General features: G+C 34.3%; 2 protein-coding genes across 4 annotated transcripts; one reads left to right on the top strand and one right to left on the bottom strand.

Annotated features, from left to right (window-relative positions):
• Positions 1-463: 463 nt before the first annotated feature.
• Positions 464-18,835, top strand: LOC126779400 (collagen alpha-1(I) chain-like). Of its 3 annotated transcripts, none has more exons than XM_050503326.1 (32): positions 464-1,124; positions 1,643-1,864; positions 1,999-2,158; positions 2,553-2,715; positions 3,751-4,099; positions 5,649-5,755; positions 6,127-6,249; positions 8,266-8,463; positions 8,543-8,617; positions 8,706-8,816; positions 8,919-9,179; positions 9,274-9,471; positions 9,547-9,663; positions 9,743-9,833; positions 9,923-10,020; positions 10,104-10,265; positions 10,420-10,464; positions 11,232-11,438; positions 11,582-11,833; positions 11,969-12,149; positions 12,575-12,717; positions 13,335-13,551; positions 13,782-13,942; positions 14,142-14,411; positions 14,716-14,877; positions 15,077-15,292; positions 16,390-16,648; positions 16,847-16,993; positions 17,329-17,483; positions 18,031-18,146; positions 18,232-18,334; positions 18,622-18,835. In XM_050503326.1, the coding sequence occupies exons 1-32, from the start codon at positions 1,058-1,060 to the stop codon at positions 18,757-18,759; spliced, it is 5,274 nt and encodes a 1,757-aa protein (XP_050359283.1). In that variant the 5' UTR covers positions 464-1,057; the 3' UTR covers positions 18,760-18,835. The 3 variants fall into 3 exon arrangements, 2 of the variants coding, with proteins under 2 accessions (XP_050359283.1, XP_050359281.1); XM_050503324.1 differs by having other exon boundaries at positions 1,996-2,158; XR_007670351.1 differs by lacking the exons at positions 18,031-18,146; positions 18,232-18,334; positions 18,622-18,835 and having other exon boundaries at positions 1,996-2,158; positions 16,390-16,662; positions 16,858-16,993; positions 17,329-17,436.
• LOC126779412 (daxx-like protein) lies at positions 18,820-26,381 on the bottom strand. The gene is made up of 6 exons (XM_050503334.1): positions 26,144-26,381; positions 24,672-26,058; positions 23,819-23,984; positions 23,202-23,464; positions 21,863-22,046; positions 18,820-21,691 (listed from the first exon to the last, which is right to left on the bottom strand). The coding sequence occupies exons 1-6, from the start codon at positions 26,207-26,209 to the stop codon at positions 20,332-20,334; spliced, it is 3,426 nt and encodes a 1,141-aa protein (XP_050359291.1). The 5' UTR covers positions 26,210-26,381; the 3' UTR covers positions 18,820-20,331.
• Positions 26,382-26,637: the final 256 nt, after the last annotated feature.

Here is a 26,637-nt window from a genome sequence, read left to right as displayed (position 1 = left end):
TGTTTAATATCAAATCATTTGTATCACAGAAATCTACTTCGAATTTAATGAGATTTACGTGAATGAATGCTATTTGTAAAATTAAATATTCACATTCGTTTATTCTACAAAAATACTATGTATTGTGTTTTTCAACAATGTATCATGTCAAATATACCAGTCTCATAGTCCTTAGTCATTTGTCGATTTTGGCCACGGCTGCCAATCTGAAGGAAAAGCCAGCTACGCAGAAGATATTTTTGTGTGTGTGCGCATGTAGATGTGAGTGCAAACAAAGCACTCTCAGGTAGGTAACTCTCATAGTCCGATGGGACAGCAATCCGGCACAGGTTAGGCTTTACATGCTTTTCGAAAGTATAAACTGACAACTTTCTAATTCCGAGCTACAACAACCGTCGCAGATCCATATTTAATAAATGTATATTTATTCCTATTATTATATACGAAACGATTGGAGGTTGTTCAAGCGCAGAACCCAACGGCTTTGCGTGCTTTATGAAGCACGGAAGTATATTCACTGCCATGATTTCCGAATTGAAAAATTTTCGACAGAAAAACCCCTTTTAAATTCCGCCCTGGAGTTTGAACCTAGTACTAGGGTTTGCAGTCTTATTAGGCACTAGATTGGACCAACAAGACAGCTTAGTAAAATAAAAAGAATGAAAAATATCCTATATTTATTGCTTATATAACAAGTACACATTGATAAATAACAACCGTCATAATCTGACACCGCAAACGTATGACCTAAATATAAAGTGTACAAGAACCCTCTACTTTTCCCAACAAACATAACTTTAAACTCTCCAACGCTAAAGAGAACATTTATTCCCATTCAGTAATTGATATTTATTATTTTGACACCAATGCAATTCACATAGCGATGTGTGATGCTGAATTGTACACGCGTTTAAATCAGTCAAACGGTGCCCATCGGGGGCGCATCATGCCTTCCACCCAAGGGGTCTTACAGAACCACCTATAACTTTCAACCCTTTACTACCGGGATGGGACCAAATGTAAATATTATCCCTTTGACATATTTATTCGGGCCGCAATGGCTCTTGAAATGAAAGGGCTCCTCCTTATATTGTTTTGCGTACTCTGCGTTGGAACTGGGAACGGTGAGTGTATTTTGTTTATCTTATTAAATTTAGCTATTCTATTGTTTATTCACATTTTCGTATAAAAGTTGAATAAAGTGCTTATTTCTTTCTTTTTATATGAAAATTCAATATATTGTAATTTATTTTACTTAAAGGATATACGGCACTTTTATATTTCACATAACAGTTATTATATATTTTAAAATGTTTTAAAAATATCTTATTTTAAATATTTGATAAATCGTAGAATATCATGTCGTAAAGAAATTTTAGATCGAACCTTTTTTTGACCAATGTTTTTGAATAACCTGTTATAAATCATTGAAAGCACACACACATCCCGTAAAGTTTATAACTAAAGTACAGCAAGGACGTCTTTAGGCACACAGAGCTTGAGGCCAAAAAACAATTATGTATTTCGAAGGCACATCAGACGACAAAAACCCATAGGGATTAACCCATGTTATTCTTTATATATGTATATATATATACATACATAATATTCGACATGTAGTCACGTCCATGTCTGATTATAGAAAGCCTTGAAATTTTCGACGTACTCTCGGTGGTGCAAGATGGCACATTACCTGAAGGAGTAACAAGAGTGCCAGGCCGCTGTCAGTCGCCTGGCACACCCGAAAACGAATCAACGGCCTTCTCTCTCAACGAAAACGCGACCCTTCACCAACTAGCGGCTGGGATGTTCTTTAACACCTTCCCTGAAGACTTCTCAATATTAGCAGTTGTACGTTTACCGGGTAAATATTGTCTTGTAATTCTAATCAAATGCAATTGAAGATTAAGTGTCTTTAGATTTTTTTCATAAGTTTTTTTGCTCTTATTGCAAACAGAAAAGCCAAATTTTCAATTTTTTTTTTTTGTTTCTAAGCAGGTACAGACCAGAATCCTCTATTTGTTCTGTATTCGGATGCTGGCGATGAACAATTGCAGTTGGTTATTGGTGAGCTCATAGAGTTGTACTACGAGGACACACGAGGCCAGCCTGAAGATCACGAGCTGCTCACCTATCGTGTTAATATTGCTGATGAAAAGTACGGACTAATTAATTGTAATTTATATTCATAAATAGCTTAAAACGCAATTTCCCTTAAAGAAATAAATAATCACCAAAAAATGTCTCTTATAGTAGTATCATATCATATCATATCATGAAAAGTCACGATGTAGAATTTACTACATAAAAATCGGACAGTTACATTCACTAGCTTTTATTAATTAAAGCAATGATACAGTCAGAAATATGAGGGCTTCATGCTTAAAGGTTTTCTCTATTGCTGATTTTTTTAGTTCATATAAAGAAAGAAAAGACGGTAATTACTATTTTATTTTATAGCTATAAATAGGTTTCTTAAACAATTGCTTAATGATAATTAAATGAAAATAATATTAAATTTTACTTATTATAATAACTTATAAAATATTTAGGTGGCATAGAGTAGCAGTTAGCATTAAAGGTGATTCCGTAACACTACTCGTTGACTGCGAGATCAGAGGCACGATTCCTCTACGGCGACATCCTGGCAGCACCTTTAATTTAGCTGGAGTTTTAGTCGTCGGCACACAAGTAACACCTGACCAGTATTATGAGGTAATGATTTCGTCCAATATTAATAAGCTAACTATAATAATAATAATAATAATATCCTAGGACATTTTTCACACAGAGCCATCTGATCCCAAATTAAGCTTGTACAAAGCTTGTGCTATGGAAACTCGACAACTGATATACTACATACACTACTTTTCTTTTGTAAATACATGCTATAATATAATTATAGTATGTAATTAATTATAGTATGTATAATTACACCCAGACTCAGGACAAACAGACTTTTTCATGCACACAAATGTCTGTCCTGGGTGGGAATCGAACCCACAACCTTCGGTGTGAAAGACAAGTATCTACCAACCACGACAACCGGCTCGTCAAAACTAACTATATTTCTTCCACGTGTGTATCAATCCGCATTGGATATACAGCGTGGTGGAATGAGCACAAGCCTTATACAGTGTAATATTTACAGGCCGTTACTTTACTTTTCTTTTAAATATTTTTACATATAGAACGAAAACTTTAATTTGATTTGTTATCACCAACACTATCTATTTAATATGTATATGATTATAAATTCAAGTCATCAATCCTACAAAATATCAGGGGGCCAATTCTACTAATCTATAACGATTACGATACGTCAAGGATACGTCCCGTGTGTCCACTTAAGTGTTAACTTTTATGCCAATAGTCGATAATTAAATTAAACAATAGGAAAACTGATAAACCGCAACGATTACGCTTCTATTCGATTGCTATAAAGTGCCAATTTGTTAGTAGAAGGCCCTCATCAAAATCGTATGGATTTTGACAAGAATACATTCATGAAACCATATCGTTTTTAAAAATATTTCAAATGTAATAAGTTGAAATCAGCGCTACTGTTTTCCTATGGCTAATTCTCTTGAGATTGACCGCCGTGGCCGAAATCGGTCTGGAGGACGTTATTATTATTATTACTGTTTTCCAATATAATCAACATTGATTTGCCTCAATTTAAATTCTTTCGATGTGACGAAATGATGGCCGTTATTTTAACAACCTTAATTCACCAATTGTTTATTACAGGGCGATATTGAATTGCTCCAGTTCGCTAATCAACCGGACCTTGCGTACGACATGTGTATAACTGTAGCACCAGATTGCGGATCATTTGGATCATACGACTATGGATCATTGAATTCGGGGAATGAATTTGATAAGACACCTGATTACGATGTTTCTGTGCATGCTACACAACCATCGGTTAATGAAAATGAGAGATATGACAAATTTGGACAAAGATTATTCACTGATAAAAACCAATCTGAAACCTTATGGGCAGCTGCTAGCAGAGATCTTACGACGACAAGGCCATATTGGCAAGTGCCTGATTCTTATGGTTTTACGGCACCTTATCCAGTTTCCACCGACGAAGGTAAGGATGACTACAATCAATTATGACAACAGCACAATATTCACATATTAGATATATAAGGATGTAAATATACAACTCGATTTTTTTTAAATAAATTCAGTTCAGTATATAAAAAATATTGAATTACATTTCAATGGAACTCGGCTTGTTGATAGCTTTGCTCACTCTATGACGTATTTATAATTGTAATGATTTCTAATGGATTTACAAACTATAATTCCCATTAAACGTGAACACAAACACTAACGTGTGTTTCCCTTTATGAAGATTCAAAAACAAACTGCAAATATATTAAGCGAATAATAATTTTAATGCCATCTTAGGTTGTTGTCATGTCAAGATTTACTCTACCAAGAAAACGTGTACCTATAATTTATCTTTGATTTAATGATTTTATATATTTTAATAACATTTTACTTTTCTTTTCTTACGTAGGATTTCAATGCAACAATATTTCTTCAATCATTCATCTTGTATCTTTTTCAGGATTATTTAGAAAATGTGTCGTAATCATTATATATTTTTATTTTTTTATTATATTTCAATTATAAATTAACGCTCCACAAACAACAGCACACAATCTTTCTTTAATAGGTACGCTTATTAATCACATTATATAATATATTGTAATGGTATGTCTGTTACCTACTTTTTACATATCACTCGCAAACGTAGATTTCCAATCAATATCAACTAAAGCAAGATTATGACTTAAGTATTTGATATTTAAGAATGATAATTATAGTTATTTATCCTATAAGATAGTGGTTGTCAATAGTAGTTAATGGAACTATTTAGGCCTGAGCATTATATGATTGAGAACAAAGTGGGAAAAAACAACAATATAAATGAGAACTCAATTATATCTTTAAAATAATTATGATTAATGGTAATATATCAGCATTAATTTTTACTTTACTTTATACTTTATTGTTCACCACAGAGAAAAAAAAATACAAAACTTGGATACAGCCTAAATAAAATATATATTTATTATTATAAATATAATATAAATATTATTATAAATATAATAGCTTACAATTTTGGCGATTTTTAATATACTATAAACGGATATCAACAAGGAAGAAGGAACCTTTGTATAACCCGGAGTCATTATTGCAATGAAAAAAAAACGGAATAAAATGATTCAAGCGGATGCTTAATAGCACTTTTAAATCGTCAATGTACAAGTTTAATTGTTACCTCTCATCTAATATAATCTCAGTACTGAATCTTTTCTGACATTAATGATGTTAATTAAATACAATTTAATAATTTACCCCACACGTTTTTATCATTTATATAATCTTTTATCGAATCATATGTCTTTTTGATCATTTTCATTCAGGAAAGTTAAAAACAAATAACAGTGAGCAAGTAGATCTGCTCCTTGCCCTGTTTTATATATTTAAAGCTCAGTGAACCTTGAATCTTATTAATAAAACTATTTAAGAGTTATTTCTACGTTGACGCTTAAGATGTCAGTACGTTTTTGACTATGTATCTAACAGTTAATTTTGAAATTATTAAATTGCAATTCTCCTTGCAGATGAAAACAGCATTTTTGGCAGATTTACGGATACAGACGAATACAATCCAACACCCTCTAGTATTGAAGTCAGTCCTACCGGATCTTCCGGTATTGTCACCGTTACGGTAAGCTATATATATGTATGTATACTAGACAATAATATCCGTTGACGTAAAAATTACTCTCACTCCGTCACGAACACTATTTTTAATATTTCTAATACGTCACTTTAAATCCTAACTAAAATTATAAATGCAAAGTGTGTTTGTTTATTTGTTTGTTTATTACGAATCCACGTTTTAACTACTCAACTAATCACCACAAGTAAACCAAGGATATAGAATAATTAACACCTGACCGACTCCCCCACGCGCATTCGGAAACTGGAAGTTTAAACCAATTACAAAATTCGTGCCAACACAATGTCTAGGTTACTTTATATATAAATATATACCCTCCTATACCCTGGTGGTGATAACAATGAATAATGTTTTAGCCAAAAAGAGATACCGACGGCGATACGGAAACCCCTACGCTTACCACGACGGAATCATCCTACACGCCTTTCACAACGACCGAAGATACGGATTGGCTTACACATCCACCAAGCTTTATCGAGGTAGGATTTTATCGTTATATAATACCAAATATATGGTGCAATAAATTACAGTAATTAAAAATAATAATGAACTTTTATCATATTTCTAAAACAATCTCACATATTTATTCTGAATTGAGCGCAATCGGGTTAACCAACAGAATAGTTAAAACTTCATATATTCATTCATCATCTGGTCGCTGTAATTTTTTTTTTTTATTATGAATGTACTTAAGTTTTTCTTCAAGTTATTCTGATATAAACCACCATAAACGCCGTCTTTTTTTCGGCTAGACATACTGCATCCTGGTATTCTCTGGTAAATCTCTATTTTATTTTAAGCTACTAAAATTTTTAGTTAAATATAAAATAACTCACCCAGCTAGGAAAATTATATTTCGAGAGAGGAGTGCGCCCCCTCAATCCCTAACGTTATACTTTGATCTAAATATAGACAAATCATTTACTAAATGTGTATGATTTTATATTTTATGTAATTTTTAATTTTAAGTCTTCGATTTCGTTGACAAAACTATGACACAAACTGGACTGAAACAACCGGACATACACATAACTTATATGTATACATATATAGATAAGTCACAATAACTGTTTTAAAGTAAAAAAAATCGGCTTTTATTTGATTAAATAGCAATATTTAGTAGGCATATAGTCTGCAACAGGCGTGACAAGCGCATAGCATGGAATTACTGTAATTTATTATTTTCTGCCAAAGCTTTACACTAATATACATTTTTGTACAACTGTTCTTCAAAGACAATCGGCTGTAAATGCTAGCAAAATTATTTAGAATTCAAACTACGTGACAATACAGTTGTGTTTTTTAACGAATTTATTTGAAACGTAGGATGGTAAAATCGCAACAAAAATAATGAGACGCGTATCGATTTCAACGCCTTAGGCATCAAAAGAGTGTGGTTATAGATAATGAGACACATACATACATTTATTGATACGTAAACTTCGAAAATTGTGTTAATTTTTTTAGGATTTAGCATAAAATAATTGGAGTGAAAATTTAGTCATTCTAAAGTAAGCAAAATATTTTTTTTGCAAATATTAATGATTTTTAAACACTGACAAAACGAGTTGTTTTTAAAAATGTACTCGTATCGTTATTTAAGATTATTTTAGAATAGAAAATGTTTGTATGAAATCTTATAATACAAAAGGTTCAAACTGTGTTGATAAACCTTAAATCCTAACTTCCTGATTATTCGGTATACTTGAGCTTATTATAGAATAGGAAGGCGGACGAGCATATGGGCCACCTGATGGTAAGTGGTCACCAAACGCCCTTAGACATTGGCATTGTAAGAAATGTTAACCATCGATTACATCACCAATGCGCCACCAACCTTGGGAACTAAGATGTTATGTCCCTTGTGCCTGTAATTACACTGGCTCACTCACCCTTCAAACCGGTACACAACAATACCAATACTACTGTTTTGCGGTAGAATATCTGATGAGTGGATGGTACCTACCCAGACGAGCTTGCACAAAGCTCTACCACCAGTTATTATAGTTATTCATTTCTTGTGCAAAAACAATAATAAAAAAAAATTCAACAGGACACTAAATCAAAAGAAAAAAGGGACAATAATTTATACCATAAAATAACACAGAATTAAATTTTATTAATAGTAATAATATATTATTAAATAATTATAGTACAGGAATTATTTACAAAGAGCACTTTTATAATTACGCAAATCTGAATTAAAAATATCTACTAATGATGGCTGCCCGAGATAGGGGCAATATTGCTAGATGCACCCCCCCTTGAATCGCAATTCCGATTATTTAGAAGAAAAACCAACTAATCGTCCTGTCACATGTTATTTGAATATATTATATATCATAAAGTATTTGATATTAATTTAACATATTTTAATATGATTATGTTTAAAAGGGTACATATTAAAATAAATAAATTTACTAATCAGAAAAAATCTGGTGATTAATATCTAATAAATAAATATTACAACTATTACATTTTTGTATTTCGTACAGGGCAACGGATCATCAAGGTACGATTCATCGGATACTTACTACGACTATGGAAGTACAGGGACATATATGGGTCCACGTGGATATCCTGGGCCCCCAGGTCCACAAGGTCCAAGAGGGCCTAAAGGTGAACCGGGTAAGCCCGGTGGAGAGGGCCAACAAGGATTTCCTGGAGCTCCAGGACATGTTTTTGTAGTTCCAGTTAGTACTTATGTTGTATACGTTATTAATTTACAAAAAATAATTATTTTAAATCGAAATACATTATTAACTTTTACAGATACAACAACCGGGCAATGAAAAAGGACCTGATGCACAATCTGAAGCACTTCGTCAAATACTTACTCAACACATGGTATTTAACAAAAAATCTTCTTAATCTCCTATAGCTAAACCAAAATAATAGCTTGAATACACATTCTTACGTGGGAAAATTTTAACAGGCAGCAATGAGAGGAGCTGAGGGCCCTATGGGCCTTACCGGACCACCTGGTCCAGAAGGAGATATCGGGCCAGAAGGTTCAAAGGGCGAGCCGGGAGATCAAGGAGAACCAGTAAAAAAATAGTTTTAAGCCACTACAAATAACTATAAAATTGGGTATTATAGTATATAGTATTACTTAGAATTTTTTATTTATAATTTAAAAAATCACTAGGGACCACCAGGCCCAAGAGGCTCACAAGGACCACCGGGGCGATTGGGTCGAAGAGGCCACGCAGGTAGAGATGGAGAACGGGGATCTTCCGGACCTTCTGGCCAGAAAGGGGATCAAGGATATCCTGGACAAACAGGGATGCCTGGCGATAAAGGAGAGAGAGGCACACCAGGGCAACAAGGAGAAGCTGGTGCTCCTGGACTTGATGGAGCACCGGGTGATGATGGACCACCTGGACCACCAGGATTATCCGGTGAACTGGTAATAACATAAACCTGTAAATAGTTATTTGCTTATATTTTCTTATTTTTCAAGAACAAAACTAAAATAAATAATGTGAAAAATATTTTAACAGGGCCCAAGAGGTTTCACAGGCCCTCGAGGATTTCCGGGATTAATCGGATATCCCGGTATACCGGGTAACGAGGGACCACAAGGAACTAAAGGAGCAGCAGGACAGCCTGGCTCACCTGGATCACCAGGCCAACCAGGCCCTATAGGTCCTGCTGGCTCACCTGGACCACAGGGTTCTATCGGTGCTCCAGGCATTCAAGTATAGAAATATAAAAACAATGCTGATTTAATTGCATTGCATAATTTATTTTTATAACTCATAATAATTGTCTAGGGTCCACAAGGTAAACCTGGCATGTCGGGACTTCCAGGCCCCGAAGGCTCACCAGGAACTCCTGGAACACCTGGACAACAAGGTTCACCTGGTGAAGTAGGATCACCAGGCCCACAGGTAATTGCAGACAAGACATTTCACAATGTTACATTGCTTCCACTACTCGTGTATAACATTAATAATCATTTATTGACAGGGAATGTTAGGCTTTCCGGGGTCTCGAGGATTAAAAGGCGACGAAGGACCAAGAGGCTTATCTGGTGAAAAAGGAGACAAAGGAATCAGAGGTATAAAAAAAGAAATCAAAAATATTTTTTTACAAAAACAAAACAAAATCTTGCAAGATGCACATATTATTTTACTTTTGTAAATATAGGACTTGAAGGAGAAAAGGGTGAAATAGGACCTAAAGGAGAACGTGGATTACTTGGTGAGTCTGGGCCACCAGGCATTGAAGGACCTGAAGGACAAAAAGTAAACAAATTTGACTTTTTTATAATTAATATATTTTTTTTTAATAAACATAAATAAATAAAATACTGATACATCACTTATAGGGTACAGAAGGACCTAGAGGAGAAACGGGATCTATTGGTCCTTCCGGCGAAAAGGGCGCAACTGGACCTCAGGGCCCTTCTGGATATCCTGGAACTCAAGGAGAAAAGGGAGACAAAGGAGCGGCTGGGAGACGTGGACGACGAGGAACAAAAGGAATAATGGTAAAAAACATTTTACTTAATAAATGTATATGTCTTAATTGAACTACGAATTCATCTAATAACCATTTACAATAATTATAGCTTTACTTTATAAAAATAAAAACTATACTTTGTCACTTATCTATAATAAACTATTATATTCGTTAATTGGCAGGGATTGATTGGAGTACCTGGAGATCGTGGTGAAGGCGGACCGAGGGTAAGCAATACGAGACTTTAAATAATATGGAAAAGACACCATGCTATGTAAATTTATTTATGTTTAGAATTTTATATGAACACATTTATCCTACATATAACATAAACGGATATCAACAAGGATTCCTTTGTATAACCCGGAGTCAATATTGCAATGAAAAAAAAACGGAATAAAATGATTCAAGCGGATGCTTAATAGCACTTTTAATTCGTCCTGATAATGGTTAAGTATTTACACTAAATATTTTTAGCAAAAATTAGGTAACAGCGAGTTATGTTGGTGTCGGATCTAGACATACCGCTTCTGTGCGTACGCCCCCATTCTCTTAGGAAAATACGATGCTGAATATACTCAAAAGACTAATTTATCCAAGCGATGGGGATGGCGATCACATACTCTTACATATCGACCACATTGTAACTAAATGTAAAAATTTATCACTAACAATGACTATGAATTCTGAATTTTATTGAAACATATATAAAGAGCGATCTAGCGTAATAAATAAAAGATGTGCAAACGCCACATTGTTTTGCATTTACAATATTAGCAAACAGTTTGTTTCCTTTTTTTTAATTCTATCCCTTTTGACTATAACTCAAATTTTAAATCATGTGATATATTTTTATCTTGGGTTATGATTCAAGACTTTCATGTCATATTGCCTATTTAAAAAAAACATATTTAACGAAGTAACAGAAACAACTCAAGCTACTTCCAGTAATAATTACTATTTTCTCTTTATTATTTTTTTTTTTATTATTAAGGGTTATCGAGGTCCACGTGGACGTAGAGGATCCGATGGACCGCCAGGTCCTAAAGGTGATACGGGGCAACCTGGTCCCCCTGGTTCTATTGGTGAACGTGGCCCCCAAGGATTAGAAGGTCCACGCGGTTTTCCTGGCAATATGGGACCACCTGGCGCAGATGGCAAACCCGGGTTGCCTGGAACACCAGGAGAAAGGGGACCTACGGTACCTACTTTTTGTTAAGTATTTAAATTTAACTGTTTTTTTTTCCTGTAAATATTTCTCTAAGAAGTAATTTTCTTGAGCTGAAATAATAATATACGTATTATTTATAAAGTAGTAATATTACCCTAATAATACTTTTAAAGGGAGAGATCGGATCATCGGGGTTACCTGGACCTCCTGGACTAACTGGGCCACAAGGACAATCCGGTGATCCTGGACCACCTGGACTTCAAGGTCCTTCTGGTATACCAGGAACACCAGGAGAAATAGGAGCGCCCGGTGAAATGGGTAAAGACGGTCCCCCAGGACCATCTGGTCCCGAGGGTAAACCTGGACCTGTCGGTCCTCCGGGCTCACCCGGACCTAACGGTGAACCAGGATTACCAGGAGTGCCTGTAAGTTATTTTATTTGAGAATAATTTGCACTTACCTGCTAAAAGGCTTTAATTTATAATAAAGGAATAATTGAAATGATTTCTGCTAGCAAGCAAACAAGCAGATTGAAAAAAACACGTTTTATTTACTTGCAGGGAACACCTGGATCTAAAGGTGACCTTGGTCCACCAGGTCCACAAGGTGTAAGAGGTGAAAAAGGTGAGCAAGGAGAGGCTGGACAGGAAGGATTACAAGGTCCTACGGGCCGCGAAGGACCACGAGGATCTCCAGGGCCAGGTGGACAAAAGGGAGAAATTGGTGAACCTGGACCTATGGGTAATTGATACAGTTAAAAATTTTGTTTATTTTTAATAATTTCCGAGGTGGCAAATGCCTCCACTCCATCTGATGGTTAGTGGTAGTAGCGTCCAAACGCGATGACGGTCAGTACAGTCAAAAATAATGATCTGCACTAGCCGCCCCCGTCTTGCTGGCCCGAAAGATGTCTCTTCAGGCCTCGTAAATACCTCATTAAATTCTTCTTTATTTATTTAAAATATTGTAGAGATTTTTAAATTCAAGTTGTATATAAAACATTTTTTTCAAATTTGTTAAATGATGAAGTAAACGTCGTTAAATGAATCTATTTTAAATTTATAATTAAAATGAATTCTCTACCTCAGTTGCCTTAGATGGTATAGATTACAGATAAATATGTTGAGTATTATTTCTGCTAAAAATATTTTATCTCATCATATAAGGTCCTGCCGGTCGAGACGGTTTACCTGGACCAAGAGGATTGACTGGCACTCCAGGTCCTGTGGGTCCCCCAGGAGAAGATGGTGACAAAGGAGACGCAGGACCTCCAGGAGAAAAGGGCTTCAAGGGTGCAATGGGAGAACCCGTATGTTTATATCAAATTATCATAACCCTTATTAAACTTTTATTTGATGTCCAAAAAATCATCAATTATTCTTCATCTTTTATTAATTATATTCGATTCGAATTAGAATTAGTTTCGATTCGAATTAGAATTAGAATTAGTTCGTTAAGGTCGCATATAATTTGTGTGAAAAAAGACCCGATATTCCAATACATAGCAGCACAGTATTTTATTGAAAAAAGTGACGAGTTTAAAGCGATATAAACTTTATTCACATAGGCTCGTTTCTGTAAAACTTATTGTGTTTCTGTCACTGCAACCACTTCGATATGTACAAGATTTGAGCAAATTCCATTATGAAATTGTACAAAAGATATATCGATTTAGATAAGTAACGTTTACACAATGACTTTGATTTTAATGTTAATAAAAAATTTTAAACGATCTTGACTATGTATCTTTTTTAACTTTATTCTTATTAAATATTCCGGTAATACTTACGTTATTTATCGGGGAATGCTTCTTGACTTGGCAAATTTCAGGAAGACTACGTACTACTAACGTACGGAAACATTTAATAAAATAATAAGTACAATTAATTTAGTAATTTTATAAGTGTCTGAAAATTACACCTCCAGGGTCCCATTGGCTCACCAGGAATACAAGGTTTAAGAGGGGAGCCGGGTCCTGTTGGACTACCAGGAGATAAGGGTCCACAAGGTGATCCCGGACCACCTGGAATCCCTGGAACTGACGGCACTCGAGGACCCGCTGGACCTCCGGGAAAAAATGGACCAGAAGGCTCTAAAGGCGATCAAGGATTAAAAGGAGATAGAGGAGATAATGGACCTATAGGTATAACCAGTTAATCATGGCCTTTTTCTAAAATAAAGTGTAGAACGAATTTCAAAAACAAGAAATAAGTATTGAAGTGGATGATATTTTAAGTGAATATAGAAATTACCTTATTTATTTATAGAGGACTATCCTGATCCTGATCGCTAAAATATTTTATTAATAATTAAAAATATAAGATTTTATTAGTACTATTGTTCTGTCTAAAACGAAAAATTACATTTTAATAGGGCCACCTGGACCTGCTGGTCTTACTGGGCCTCCTGGGCGACGAGGTCCAAAGGGAAATCAGGGGGAACAAGGCCTTAGAGGACCCGTAGGAGAGCAGGGAGAAGTAGGGAATCCAGGTGCTACTGGACCACAAGGGCCTCAAGGACCAGAAGGAAAAAATGTAAGCACATTAATTAAGGAAAACTGTAAATTAAAAATGATTTTATAGATGTAAATTAAGGTATCATAATTAATTCCAAATATCAAAATTCCTAATTACCAGGGTAAATACCTTATGTATAAATATATAAATATTTTTTATTATTTTCGTATTAATAAATATTGGTGCTTAAGGTATAATTTATTGTTACTAACAAAAGGGACCGAGAGGACCTGCAGGACCAAAAGGGGATGATGGAGCACCGGGACTCCAAGGTGAAACAGGTTCTAAAGGACTTCCTGGACCGGAGGGACCTAAAGGAGACCCTGGACCACCTGGTTTTCCCGGAGATCGAGGCGAACCAGGGCCACAAGGAATAAAGGGTGAACCAGGTTCAGATGGCCCAGAGGGTAGTACAGGACCACCCGGCCCACCTGGACCTACTGGACCAATAGGAAAACCAGGCGAAACTGGAATGCCCGGCAGCCCCGTAAGCAATAACCTGTTAAAAATAATTTAAACAAATAATTATATTTAATCATACCTGTAGTGTTCCTTTAATTGTAAAGTTTTCTTGCGTCGCGTATCATCGATTTGTAAAAACTCGCGAGATTGACCGGCAGAGATAGGTTTACTTCAGCGCGATGAGTTGTTTCTTTCGCCCATCGTTTTAGCAAGAGCAAAGTTTGGTATTATTGCCCATCCACAAATTTTGAAAATAAAAAGCATAAGCGAGAAAAAAGAGAAAGTTGATTCTTAATAAGTTTCTTTTAATAAACTCGATGTTTTTGCAGGGCACAGAAGGTCCAGCAGGAGCTCAAGGAAGCCCTGGATTACCAGGTGAAAAGGGAGATACTGGTCCTAAAGGTTCTCCGGGTGATGTGGGCCCCGCTGGTGCGATTGGAGTGCCTGGACCAGAAGGTCAACGAGGATTAAGAGGACTTCCTGGTCCACCAGTAAAGTTTTTCCTAATGTTAAATTAAATTATAGACATATAACATATATAGTTACAGTGAAATTGTATACGGTTGATTTTTAAAAATTAAAGTAGTTGAAGAAATTTCACTATTTATTGCAAATTTTTTAGTAAAAGTATTGTAAATCGCATATTTAATATCGTTTAATATATATATTTATACCGATAAATTATTTTAGGGTGATGTAGGACCACCTGGATTTATGGGACCATCCGGCCCACCAGGTATCTCTGGACCACCAGGCCCACAAGGAATGAAGGGTGACAAGGGAAATAGAGGACCAAAAGGGCATATTGGAGAAACTGGGCCAATGGGTATTAAAGGAGATCAGGGAGAAGTAGGAAAACAAGGCCCACAGGGTCCTATTGGCCTTGCTGGACCAAAAGGCGACATGGTAATCATCGAAAAAATACATTTAATCTATATTAATTAGGTACACTAATTAGGACATTATTGTCTCACATTACTTCCTTGTTAGTCTAGTGGCTAGGTGTAAGGCCGTAGACCTGGAGGCCCTGAGTTCAAGGCCGGGACAATAAAAAGCTATTGAATTTTATTGTCAAAAATTCTCAGTAGCACCCCGAGATTGTGATTTGGAAGTGTGTACACTCCCGTGCCTCGGAAAGCACGTAAAGCCTTTGGTTCTGCGCCTGCACTCTTTCCCATCGTGTCGAATTCCGATCGTGCTCCATCGAATTATGAGATTCAGACAATAGAAAGTGCATCTGTGTTTACGCACACACTTATGCATTATAATATGCCCTGCGCAGTTTGCTAATTTCTCTTGAGATTGGCTGCCGTGCTCGAAATCGATTCGGAGGACATTATTATTATTATTATCACATTATTAACAATTGCAAAATGTAGAAACTAGCGTATTCTATAAAGTAACAACCTGTAAAAGTCCCGCTGCTGGGCTAAGGCCTCCATCTCCTCCATTTAAGGAGAAGTTTCGGAGCTTATTCCCCCACGCTGCTTTAATGCGGATTGGTGGATATATATGTGACAGATTTTATCCAACACAATGCAGGTTTCCTCACGATGTTTTCCTTCACTGCCGAGTATAAACGTTTAAAAAAAAGTAGGTTTGAACCTACAACTTTGGCTTAGATGCAAGTGTTCTAACCACTGGGTCATTTTTTCTCTGCTATAAATCTTATTCTTGGTGAGCCGAGATGGCCCAGTGGTAAGAACGCGGGAATCCTAACCGATGATCGTGGGTTCAAACCCGGGCAAGCACCACTGAATTTTCATGTGCTTAATTTGCGATTATAATTCATCTCGTGCTTTACGGTGAAGGAAAACATCGTGAGGAAACCTGCATGTGTCTAATTTCACTGAAATTCTGCCACATGTGTATTCCACCAACCCGCATTGGAGCAGCGTGGTGGAATAAGCTCCAAACCCTCTCCTCAAAAAGAGGAGAGGAGGCCTTTAGCCCAGTAGTGGGACATTCACAGGCTGTTACGGTATAAATCTTATATATTTTAGGGTCCTATCGGACCTGCGGGTGGTAAAGGTGACGTTGGTGCTCCTGGGCCAGTCGGAGCAGAAGGTCCTCTCGGTCCTAAAGGTTCACCTGGACCTGAAGGTCGACCGGGTCTGCCTGGACCACCAGGAGCTCCTGGACCTCCAGGACCTCCAGCATTAGCCCCACAATTACCCGCAGGGTTATTCATGTCTAGTAGAAAAAGACGGAGCATAGATGAAGAGACTTTGGAGACTGCGACAGAAGACATTTTCGATGACGGTAATTTATTTTAAGTTCGAATGAACCCTTTTCACCCGGTTGGCGTAATATTACGTCCAACCTAAAACCGTCTATCGGTCATAAGGCATATTTTTCCGTTAATATAAAAACGTCGCCCCAGACAACCCAAAATATTAGGATGCTTCTCCTAATGTTGTTTTAATGCTGATATCTATAATGGATTATATTGATTTTTAGCCGAAGAAGAGTGGGCGCATGAAATCATGTCAGGCGTTATCGCCGCACGAACAGCTATGGAAACCGCAAGAAGGCCCTGGGGTACGAGATCCAATCCTGCGCTCTCTTGCAAAGATCTACGGACTTCACATGTTAATTTGACTGACGGTATGTAAACTTTATTCTATTGTTGTTACACTGAATTATAAAGAAAACAAGAGATTAACAACATAATCAATGATTGTAAAACTCTTTATGTTTCTAGAAAAACAGAGTAGTATATATAACCAAGATCTATCAAAAAATTAGAATACCTATTCTACAAAATGCGTACATCAATTTAAATTGTTATGTAACATGTACATAAATACCACATGTATTTGCGCAAAAGCAAAAGAGATTTTACTAAAATATATTTTGTAATTTTTAAACCTCTTTATTCTCGATTTTTATAAGTGTTCCCATAGATTTATCTTTTAATACCTTTTTTATTTGTACTACAGGTTACTACTGGGTTGACGCACGAGGGGGCAGTGGACGTCCAATTCGTGTGTACTGCAAAGAACACAATACCTGTCTGTTTCCTGACCATATGAATCCTTCACTATATTCCGATGCTTCTGCACATAAATTCTCACAAATAGAAAATGGATTTAGGGTAAGTTATTATTAGTAATTTCCGTCTTTTGTATATAAAATAAGTATGCGGACGGGTAAATGGGCCACCTGATGGTTACTAGTCACCACCGCCCATAGACATTAGCATTGTAAGAAATATTAACTATTCCTTACATTGTCAATCTTAGGAACTACGATGTTATGTCCCTCGTGCCTGTAATTTCACTGACTCACTTTAAACCAGAACAATACTGAGTATTGCTTTTCGGTAGTAGAATACGTGTTGAGTGGATGTTACCTAAACTAATGGTTGATACAAATTCTATGATGAAAAATTAAATTTTATATATAGATAGAAAAACACGAAAACAACACACCTAATGGTAATTTTGACGTCTAATTAAACCCTAATGGTTTTTAAAATTAATATGAAAATATATATTAACGTCGATTTAAATAAACGATTATGCTTTAAAATTAATTTTTTTCTGTTGTTTCTGGCAAAATAAACAATAAAATATTATTTGCATAAAAAAATGTAATGACATGAATAAAATTATAATACAACGTTTTCTTTTTAATTTCAGATTACATATGATAGCGAAGGTTCTGGCTCCATACAACTTCGTTTTCTTCGACTACTTTCAAACGGTGCGAGACAGAACTTCACCTACACCTGCGTTAACACCCAAGCTCCACAGAGGTGGGAATATATTACGATCACAAATTATAAGCATGACGGCCATTTATCATATCATATATCAACTAACAAATACTTTTCGTTTCAGGTCAGACATACCGTCTGATTTAATAAGAGTGAATGAACTAAAACTATTTGGACAAAACAATGTAGAGTTTAAAGAGCCTAAGATAATAAAGGACAACTGCAAGGTTTGTATTTTGTCAAGAGCATAACTTTAATTTGAAAAAAAAAAGCTTTTACTATTTGTCTATCTCAAGTCTTTTAATTTGCTAGTTCTATTGTATATTTTACTAATAGAAGACACATTTGTATAACCAGTTCAATCCACGAAGAATCTATATATCAAAAAAACAGCCTTTTATATTATATTTTTTCGATTGCCACCAATGGCATTTTAGTAATAATTAGGTAATAAAAAGAATTCAAAAACGTCTTTCTTTTTTAAAATTTATTGTATTTTAAATATATTACACAGGATGGAACCGGTGAAATAGTTCTTGAAGTGAAGACATCTCGCAGCGATAGATTGCCAATTAGTGATTTTCAGCCACTCTCGTTTGTAGACGCTGAACATGAGTTCTCATTTACAGCTGGACCAATATGTTTCAACTAGAGGAATGTATACATTATGTACTTAAGCTTTGATCATTGTAAATATTGTAAATAAATGTTGTGACGACTAAATATTACTGTTTATTTTTTAAACATCAATAATTGTAGTTGAAATCTATAGACATGGACTGGACTGAGCAATCACTACCTTTTAATTAAATATGGACAAAAAAGTTTGAGAGACCATAAGCCAAAAAGACATTCAAGAACAAGACATGCCAACCAGTGAACCTTGACTCCCGCGGAATGTTTGGATCTTCGACAGAACATACAATTGAGATCATATAAATATACTACTTTTTACCCGCGTGTGATGGATGATGTTAGTACCAATGTCCTTTTCTGTACCACTGATGTGTACGCAAAATTTCGTGATGGTCAATATTGAGTAAAAGCGTAACAAACAAAAAAACATATTTAGTTAGGATAAATTCTTATTATTAGGATAAATTTGACTGCCTCGTTGGTCTAGTGGCTTGATGTAAGGCCGCAGACCCGGCGGTCCTGGGTTCAATTCCCAGGCTGGGCCAATAAAAAGTTATTAGATTTTTCTATCAGAAAATTCTCAGCAGCAGCCCGGAGTCTGGAAGTTGGAAGTGTGTACACTCCCGTGCCTCGGAAAGCACTCGCATCGCTTAAGAGGTGGATACACGTGGCCACAGACCTCACACCCCCTGTACAAATTCACATTTAAAAACAATATACTTGAAATTAATTTTATCATAGGAGTTTTTACAATTGGCATATATTTATATTCAGAGGTCGCTCAACGCAAGATCATTAGACAATCGTCAATTGCTCAGTCCATTCTATCTGCTTATATTAAATCTAAAACATTTACTTAAGATAATCTAAGCAGACATTGAGAACATTACACAATGTGTAGGACATGACAATGTTGATTTCGTAGTTTATGCAACAAGTGAGGAAATGCTAATACAATTTTTACTAGTTTTTTAATTATTTTATAACACATTTGCGTACAATCAGTTTGTCTAGATTAACTTACAATAACTATTGAATATAATATTAGATATATCTTAAAATTGTGCAATGTTTCTATCAAACAAAATCACAAACTAGAAATATTTTACTTCGAGATATCATTGTAAGCCATAGAGCAATTACTCAAATTAACATATACTAAAATCTTCTTTAATTCCAGATTGTTTTAAAATAAAATTATATTTTTGACTAATTTGACATAATTGATTATATATCAGCTACTCTCCTTACTTAACTCGTCGAAATATAATTTAATACATATGTAAACAGAGATACATTCTGTTAACACAAGCTCAGCTTCATTTATTTAATTTACCCGAAACTTACTACATTTATAATAAAAATTTCTGTATACAAGTCTTAAAATATGATGATTCTTAATAATAAAACAATTATTTTGTTGCAATCTACTTCTTGCTTATCCATCTTTTTATTGTTTAAATAGGTCTTATTCTTATATTTATAATATTAATATCTATATACAGCATAAAATTAAAAACTGAATATAAGCAATACAATTAAATAGCTCAATTGTTTAAGTGTTTTTTATTTGATAGTTATATAAATTTTATTCTATTTCCATAGAATTAGCATTACCAGTCTCGACATTGGCAGGTGAGTCATTCGATTGTATGTCATTATTCATATTCTCACTGCTTAGCTCCATAATTTTAAATGGTTCCTTATGTCTCTCCACTTGTATAAAGTTTATTTCTTGTTCGTTTTGTTCAATTCGGGTATCGAGACTTTCAACTGAATGAACATCATCTGATATACTTCTGTTTTCTACCTCGTCTATTGATGCCTCACATAAATTATTAACATCATCAACATCAGAACATTCTATAACAGTATTCATACTATTGGTACTTTGTTTGTCTCCTTGTTCGTTGATTAACTTATTCATATTGACATTTTCAAATATATCCTCTCGTATTTTTAAAGCATTATTGTTCTCAAACAAGTTTTTATTGATAGTTATTCCTGTTGTTACAGCTGCTGTTTCCGTGAAGGATTTGTTCTCAAACAAGTTCTTATTGACAGTTATTCCTGTTGTTACTACAGTTGTCTCTGTGAAAGATATATCGTCGTCTTTTAAATTTATGCACGTTTCGTCATATCTTGTATTATTATTTGAGCTGTCATCGTCAGACGAAGCAAGAAGTATATTTTCAATTATATTTTCGTTTCCTTTTCGCGCAGGACTGGTTGCGTAATACTCAACTTCGAAAGCAGAGCTCACTAAGTTTTCAACATTTGATTTTTTTACATCACATTCTTTTGAAAAACCATCAGCAGTAACTTCAGATTCAGAGTAACTGGAATTTTCAATACTTATTACATCGCTGAAAGGCTTTTTATTTTCTGTATCACTGTCTGATTCTAAAGTATCTGAGATAGCTATGGGCGTATCAGAATCAGAAGACTCAAGAATTGATGACTCACTTTCATTTTCAGAGTGCAATTTCTGTAAAAGATGTAGTTCATCTATATCAGATTCAAAGTCATATACATCACTGTCACCCTTCTTATCTTCTGCTTTATTTGTTATTATATTTTCATCAGTGTTTTCAATTACAACATATTCTTCAATTTCTTGAGCATTGTCATTATCTGCAATGTCTATTTTGTTTAGACTGTCCTCTGGCAATTTATTGTCTGGCTCTACTGGTTTCGATTGCACCAGTTTTTCATTACTTTTAATATTACTGTTTTCTTCTTTTGTTGGATCATTTTCTTTTTCTTCTGTTTTTCTATGTTTTTCTTGTAGTAGTCTCTTAAGCCTTTCTTTACGTTTCTGTTTATTCACTAATGAATTGTTATCCTCAACAAGTTCCTCTTCCTCACTTTCTACTGGAGACTCTTCTGCTTCTTTGTCTCCAATTTCTTCAGCTACAAGCTTCAATTGGTTCTGTCTATCTACATACCTAAAAATTACAATATCAATTAGATCGTATATCGTTATTTTTAGTATAAATTTCTTTTAATATATGTTCCTAATAAAACTGTCACATTACAAAAACCATATATTTCATTAAAACACACATGTTTCATTAAAACTATTCTTTATAAAATTTTACTATTTGTCATTTACTTACTTGTTCAAAAGCTCTGTCTCTCTTTTAGACGCCAAAGATTGGTTTTCATCCAGCTTCTTTTTGAGATCAACATTTTCCACTGCCGGATCTATATCAAGAGATATTCTTGAAATAGCCAGTCTCCATTCATTTTCTTGTCGGCGCCTTTGGAGTTTTTTACCACATCTCGTAAATAAGTCGCGAGCTACGCAAATAAGAAATGAATTAATTTGAAAATTTTAAATAATAATAATTTGCAGGGACATTTTTCGCACACAGCCATCTGATCCCAAATTAAGCTTGTACAGAGCTTGTACTATAGAAACCAGATAACTGATATACTACATATACTATTTTTCTTTTGTAAATACATACTTATATAGATAATTACACCCAGACTTAGGACAAACAGACATGTTCATGCACACAAATATCTTTCCTGGGTAGGAATCGAACCCACAACCTTCGGCGTGAAAGGCAAGCATCCACCAACCACGCCAACCGGCTCGTTAAATATATTCTCATCAATTAAACACAAAAAGAAAACCTTTCAAGCAGGCTTAACTGATGGTAGTGCTTTGTGCAAGCTTATCTGGGTAGGTACTACCCACTCATCAGATATTCTACCGCAAAACAACAGTACTTGATATTGTTGTGTTCCGGTTTGAAGGGTGAGTGAGCCAGTGTAATTACAGGCACAAGGGACATAAAATATTAGTTCCCAAGGTTGGTAGCGCATTGGATATGTAAGCGATGGTTGACATTTCTTACAATGCCAATGTCTAAGGGCGTTGGTGACCACTTATCATCAGGTGGCCCATATGCTCAACCGCCTTCCTATGCTATAAAAAAAAAGGAAAAGTTAAGTAATATCTAATACCGAATCTATGCACCGAATATAAGTGTTTACGATTTCTTTCTTTTTGTAAACATTTTTCTACTAACCTAAGCCAAATAATAGGTTGAAAATTTGAGAAGAGTAATTAATTCGCCCAAATAAGTTATAAACATATATTGTAGATAAAAGTAATCATTAAAACATTTCTTTTGACCAGAACAAAATATTAAATACATAAAGTACTCTTATTGTTTTATCACACATTTATTGGCACAGCAAACATGCTAACATATGGTTTTATTATTTTATTTACTAAATGAACAATTGAAACACGTAACATATGTTACACGTATTAATTTTGGTTAATATCTTGCTGAAATGCAGCACAATATTTTATAAAGAAGAGTCAGATTTTACATGAACTGTTTCTATCAGCTATTCTAGCTCTTCACAGGCTAATGTTTGATAAATTAACAATGACAAAATTATTATACATAGAATGTTTGTTTGTCATAAACATACCTTCCTCCATTATATCAACTTCATTCCAACCCAAATTATCTTCCCCATTAGCCTCCCGAACACAACGAATAACATCATGAAAGTCGGGGAATGGTAATGGTGTTCCTATTGGCACTTTTTTATTTATCCACTTTTCAAGTTTTCTTGCAGGGCCTACGGGGCGTCCAGGTCTAACTTCTAAGTTTATACGAGGTTCTGATGGCATTTTAGTATTTGTCAACTGGCAAAACTTTGCATAAACACGGACCATTCTTTCTTTATACCTTAAATTAAAATCAGAAATATTTAATGTATAATTAATATGCAAATACTGGAGAAAGGGAAAGGTTTTCTACAATACATAAATAAATGTTTATTTTTCTATTAACTAGATGAGCAGAGCTTGTGTTTATTACTACGGCATAGGCCCGTATAACTGTCAACACAACACTTCTGAAACCATCATTTTACAAGATGAAATTATACCAACAAAGTTAAAAATCTTACAAATTACAATGATTTAAAAATTTATTTTCAGTTTAAAAAATTAAACATCTATCAAACAGTGAACAGAACAGAAAGAAATAAATAAAACACTCATTCATTTCAAAATACATTTAAATCAAGACAAAATTTACCTTTCAGTCAATAGATAAACTGAATCATCCTCATCTTCGAAATCTACCTCCTGTTCTTCTAGTTTTTGTATTGCTCTGTGTAATTTCTTTATGGTTTTCTCTAATTTTCTTATTTGTTTTTGTCTCTTGGAGTCATATTCACTTTCGTCTCCAGCAATTATTTTATCTGATTATAAAATAAAATATGAGAAACAAAACAATATAATTTGTCATTCATTTATAGTTTAAATAAATATAAAATTGTTGGATAACTTTTACCTTGTACAAAGAGTTTGAAATATACTTTCAATCAAAAGAAGGCAATAAAAAGATCATCTCTCGCAGTGACCTAACACTAAAGACAGTAAAAGGGAAAAGGGAAAATTCTATCACTAAATGAGATTATGCATACATTACATAGTAAAAAGAAATTTAATAAAATTTAATTTTCCCCTTGTATCACATATGGCTATGTAAACTGAATCTCTGAACTGTGTCAGAGTAATCAAAAATAAAATGAAACTAAACACATAAAACTAAAAAAAGTTATAAATGTTTTTTCCAAGATCAAATTAACCAAGAAAAGTAGATCCAGTTGCTAAAACTTATAGCAGGTCCTAACTGTAGAAGAGAAGGCTACGGACAACTCCACCATTTGAGTAAACATAGTTAAAAAAGATAATGAGAGCTTCGCACTAAACAAATATTCCCTAAACCTTTTAGAACACTCATTGGATAGGAGATCTATATTCACACTATCTTAACCTATGATACATCAATAATATATGAATTATAACATTAATAATATAATCTATTATAATAATAATATATGAATTACTTCATAAACAAAATAGTATTTAAATCTTTTAGATACCTTGTATAATGTCTGTTGTCTTCGGGCCTAATGTTTTGGACATTTTCCTTTGCAAATTCAATTCATCGACTACATCTTTAATAAATAAATACATTTTCCCTGGTGCAGCTCCCATTGACACTATTTTACCAGAAACCATATCAATGAACTCTTCAGACTCTACATATTCCTTTGGACATTGTTTATAATATGCTTTTATTTTCTTCTCAACAATTTTTCTCATGTCTTCAGAATTTTCAAGCTCAAAACACAAATCTATAAAATTTTGATAAACTGGATGGAATTCTCCATCACCACGTTGGGGTGAGTTATCTTTAGAATAATCATTAATAACATAAGCTTCTTTATGCTTTAAATTACCTTGTTCACCAGAATTTGATTCAATTTGTTCATTACCTGTATCATTATTATCATTACATATAAATGGACCCGTTTCCATGAGATCAATTTCAATTTCCACTACTTGTCGTACATCTTTGATAACTTTTCTTGTTGGGTACTCCAATTTCTTTTTACTCTGTGGTGCTTTCTCCAGTCCTAATCTACCATCTCTATCTTCGTCTTTATTTTCAATTACTTTAACTGGACTGTCTTCAACGGTTATAGATAACTCTTTTCCAATCTGACTTCTTTCTCTTAAATGCAAACCTTTAACAGGACTATCTTCTATAGTTATTTCCACAAAGTTTTTAATTTCTGGTTCTTTATTATTTTGTTCTTCCAATGACAGCTCAATATTGCCATAAGACTTATTTACAACTTCATCATGTTCTTTGGGCAAATTGTTATCTATTTGCTCTTCAGGTCTCAGGTACCATTGCGGACTACCTATTGATGACTCAATTGATTCTTCATCATCTATTTCTACAGTTAATATTTCACCAATAGAATTTTTCAGAATACTAGCATTACGATTTTTATTGAATCCAGATACACCAGCATGAGCTAAAGGTCTGATAGTAATTCCTGGTGGCAAATTATCCAATAGTCTGGGCCCTTGTATTTCTGCAGGACTTTTGAATTTTTTACTTGGTGGTAATTTCTTAATTACAGTTTCAGACTTTTTTAAATTTTTTGCTATACTTATTGGGTTAATGAAATTTCTGTTTGGAGTTGATGTAACAGGTCTCGTGACCTTGGGGTTATTTTTCAAGATAGGAACACAGATTGCAGGAGAGGGCTTATATTTATTAATATTGCGATCAAAGCTAATATTACCTTTGCCAATCATGATTGGTTTTGACAAAATTCCCTTGGGGACGTTATAGGCCTTAGAGGGATTGCTTGAAATCCTTGGAGCAGGAATTAAATTAAATTTTGCCGGTTTTATGGTAACTCCTGGTAGCTTTGTCGGTATATTAACCATAGCATTAGGCATTAGTTTTTTCTGAAAATTAAAACGATTACAATGAACATACATATAAAAACACAACATTAAAATTACTAAGTACAATAATTTATAAAACCACGACCTTCTTTGGTGCAGGCTGGGTTTCATCGTCAGATGAACCCAATTCAATTACATCCTCGCTAGCCATTTTAAAATAAAGTATATATTAATTATATCCTACATGCGGTGACCAGCCCACAGTTTAATAGGCGGAATCTATTTTGTCATTTATTGATCCTATACACTTTATTGAAGTAATACACCACATATCAAATTTTTGCTATTTGTAGTATTTGTGGTACAACTTGCTAGCTCCTGTGTAGCAGTAATGTTTGGCCTAACAGATTAAAAATATGTAATGTTATGTTATTGACATTGTCAAAATCTAATCCATAGAAAATATAAGAAAAATGAATGTATTAATTTTGTAATATATAGTAATATTTATAATATATAGTAATATAGGCTAATATTTTCTACAAGTATGAAATTGACCTATTGTACATTAGATTTTTTTTACCTAAGTAAGTTCATCATGAGGACTAAGTCATACAAATTTTTAATATTGTTCATACT

The sequence above is a fragment of the Nymphalis io genome, chromosome 2 (genome assembly GCF_905147045.1).
Source record: "Nymphalis io chromosome 2, ilAglIoxx1.1, whole genome shotgun sequence".
NCBI lineage: Eukaryota > Metazoa > Arthropoda > Insecta > Lepidoptera > Nymphalidae > Nymphalis > Nymphalis io.
This window is presented reverse-complemented; position numbering and strand designations above follow the sequence as displayed.

Bases quoted from the DNA above. Each gene is read 5' to 3' on its own strand.
- LOC126779412 (XM_050503334.1), bottom strand. From the start codon at position 26,209: ATGGCTAGCGAGGATGTAATTGAATTGGGTTCATCTGACGATGAAACC. The intron at 26,059-26,143 runs GTCGTGGTTTTA...TTTAATTTTCAG, and splicing joins CCCAGCCTGCACCAAAGAAG to AAAAAACTAATGCCTAATGC. The intron at 22,047-23,201 runs GTATGTTTATGA...TTATTTGCGTAG, and splicing joins AGTTGATATAATGGAGGAAG to CTCGCGACTTATTTACGAGA.
- LOC126779400 (XM_050503324.1), top strand. From the start codon at position 1,058: ATGGCTCTTGAAATGAAAGGGCTCCTCCTTATATTGTTTTGCGTACTC. The intron at 2,159-2,552 runs GTACGGACTAAT...TAAAATATTTAG, and splicing joins GTTAATATTGCTGATGAAAA to GTGGCATAGAGTAGCAGTTA. The intron at 16,649-16,846 runs GTAATTTATTTT...ATTGATTTTTAG, and splicing joins AGAAGACATTTTCGATGACG to CCGAAGAAGAGTGGGCGCAT.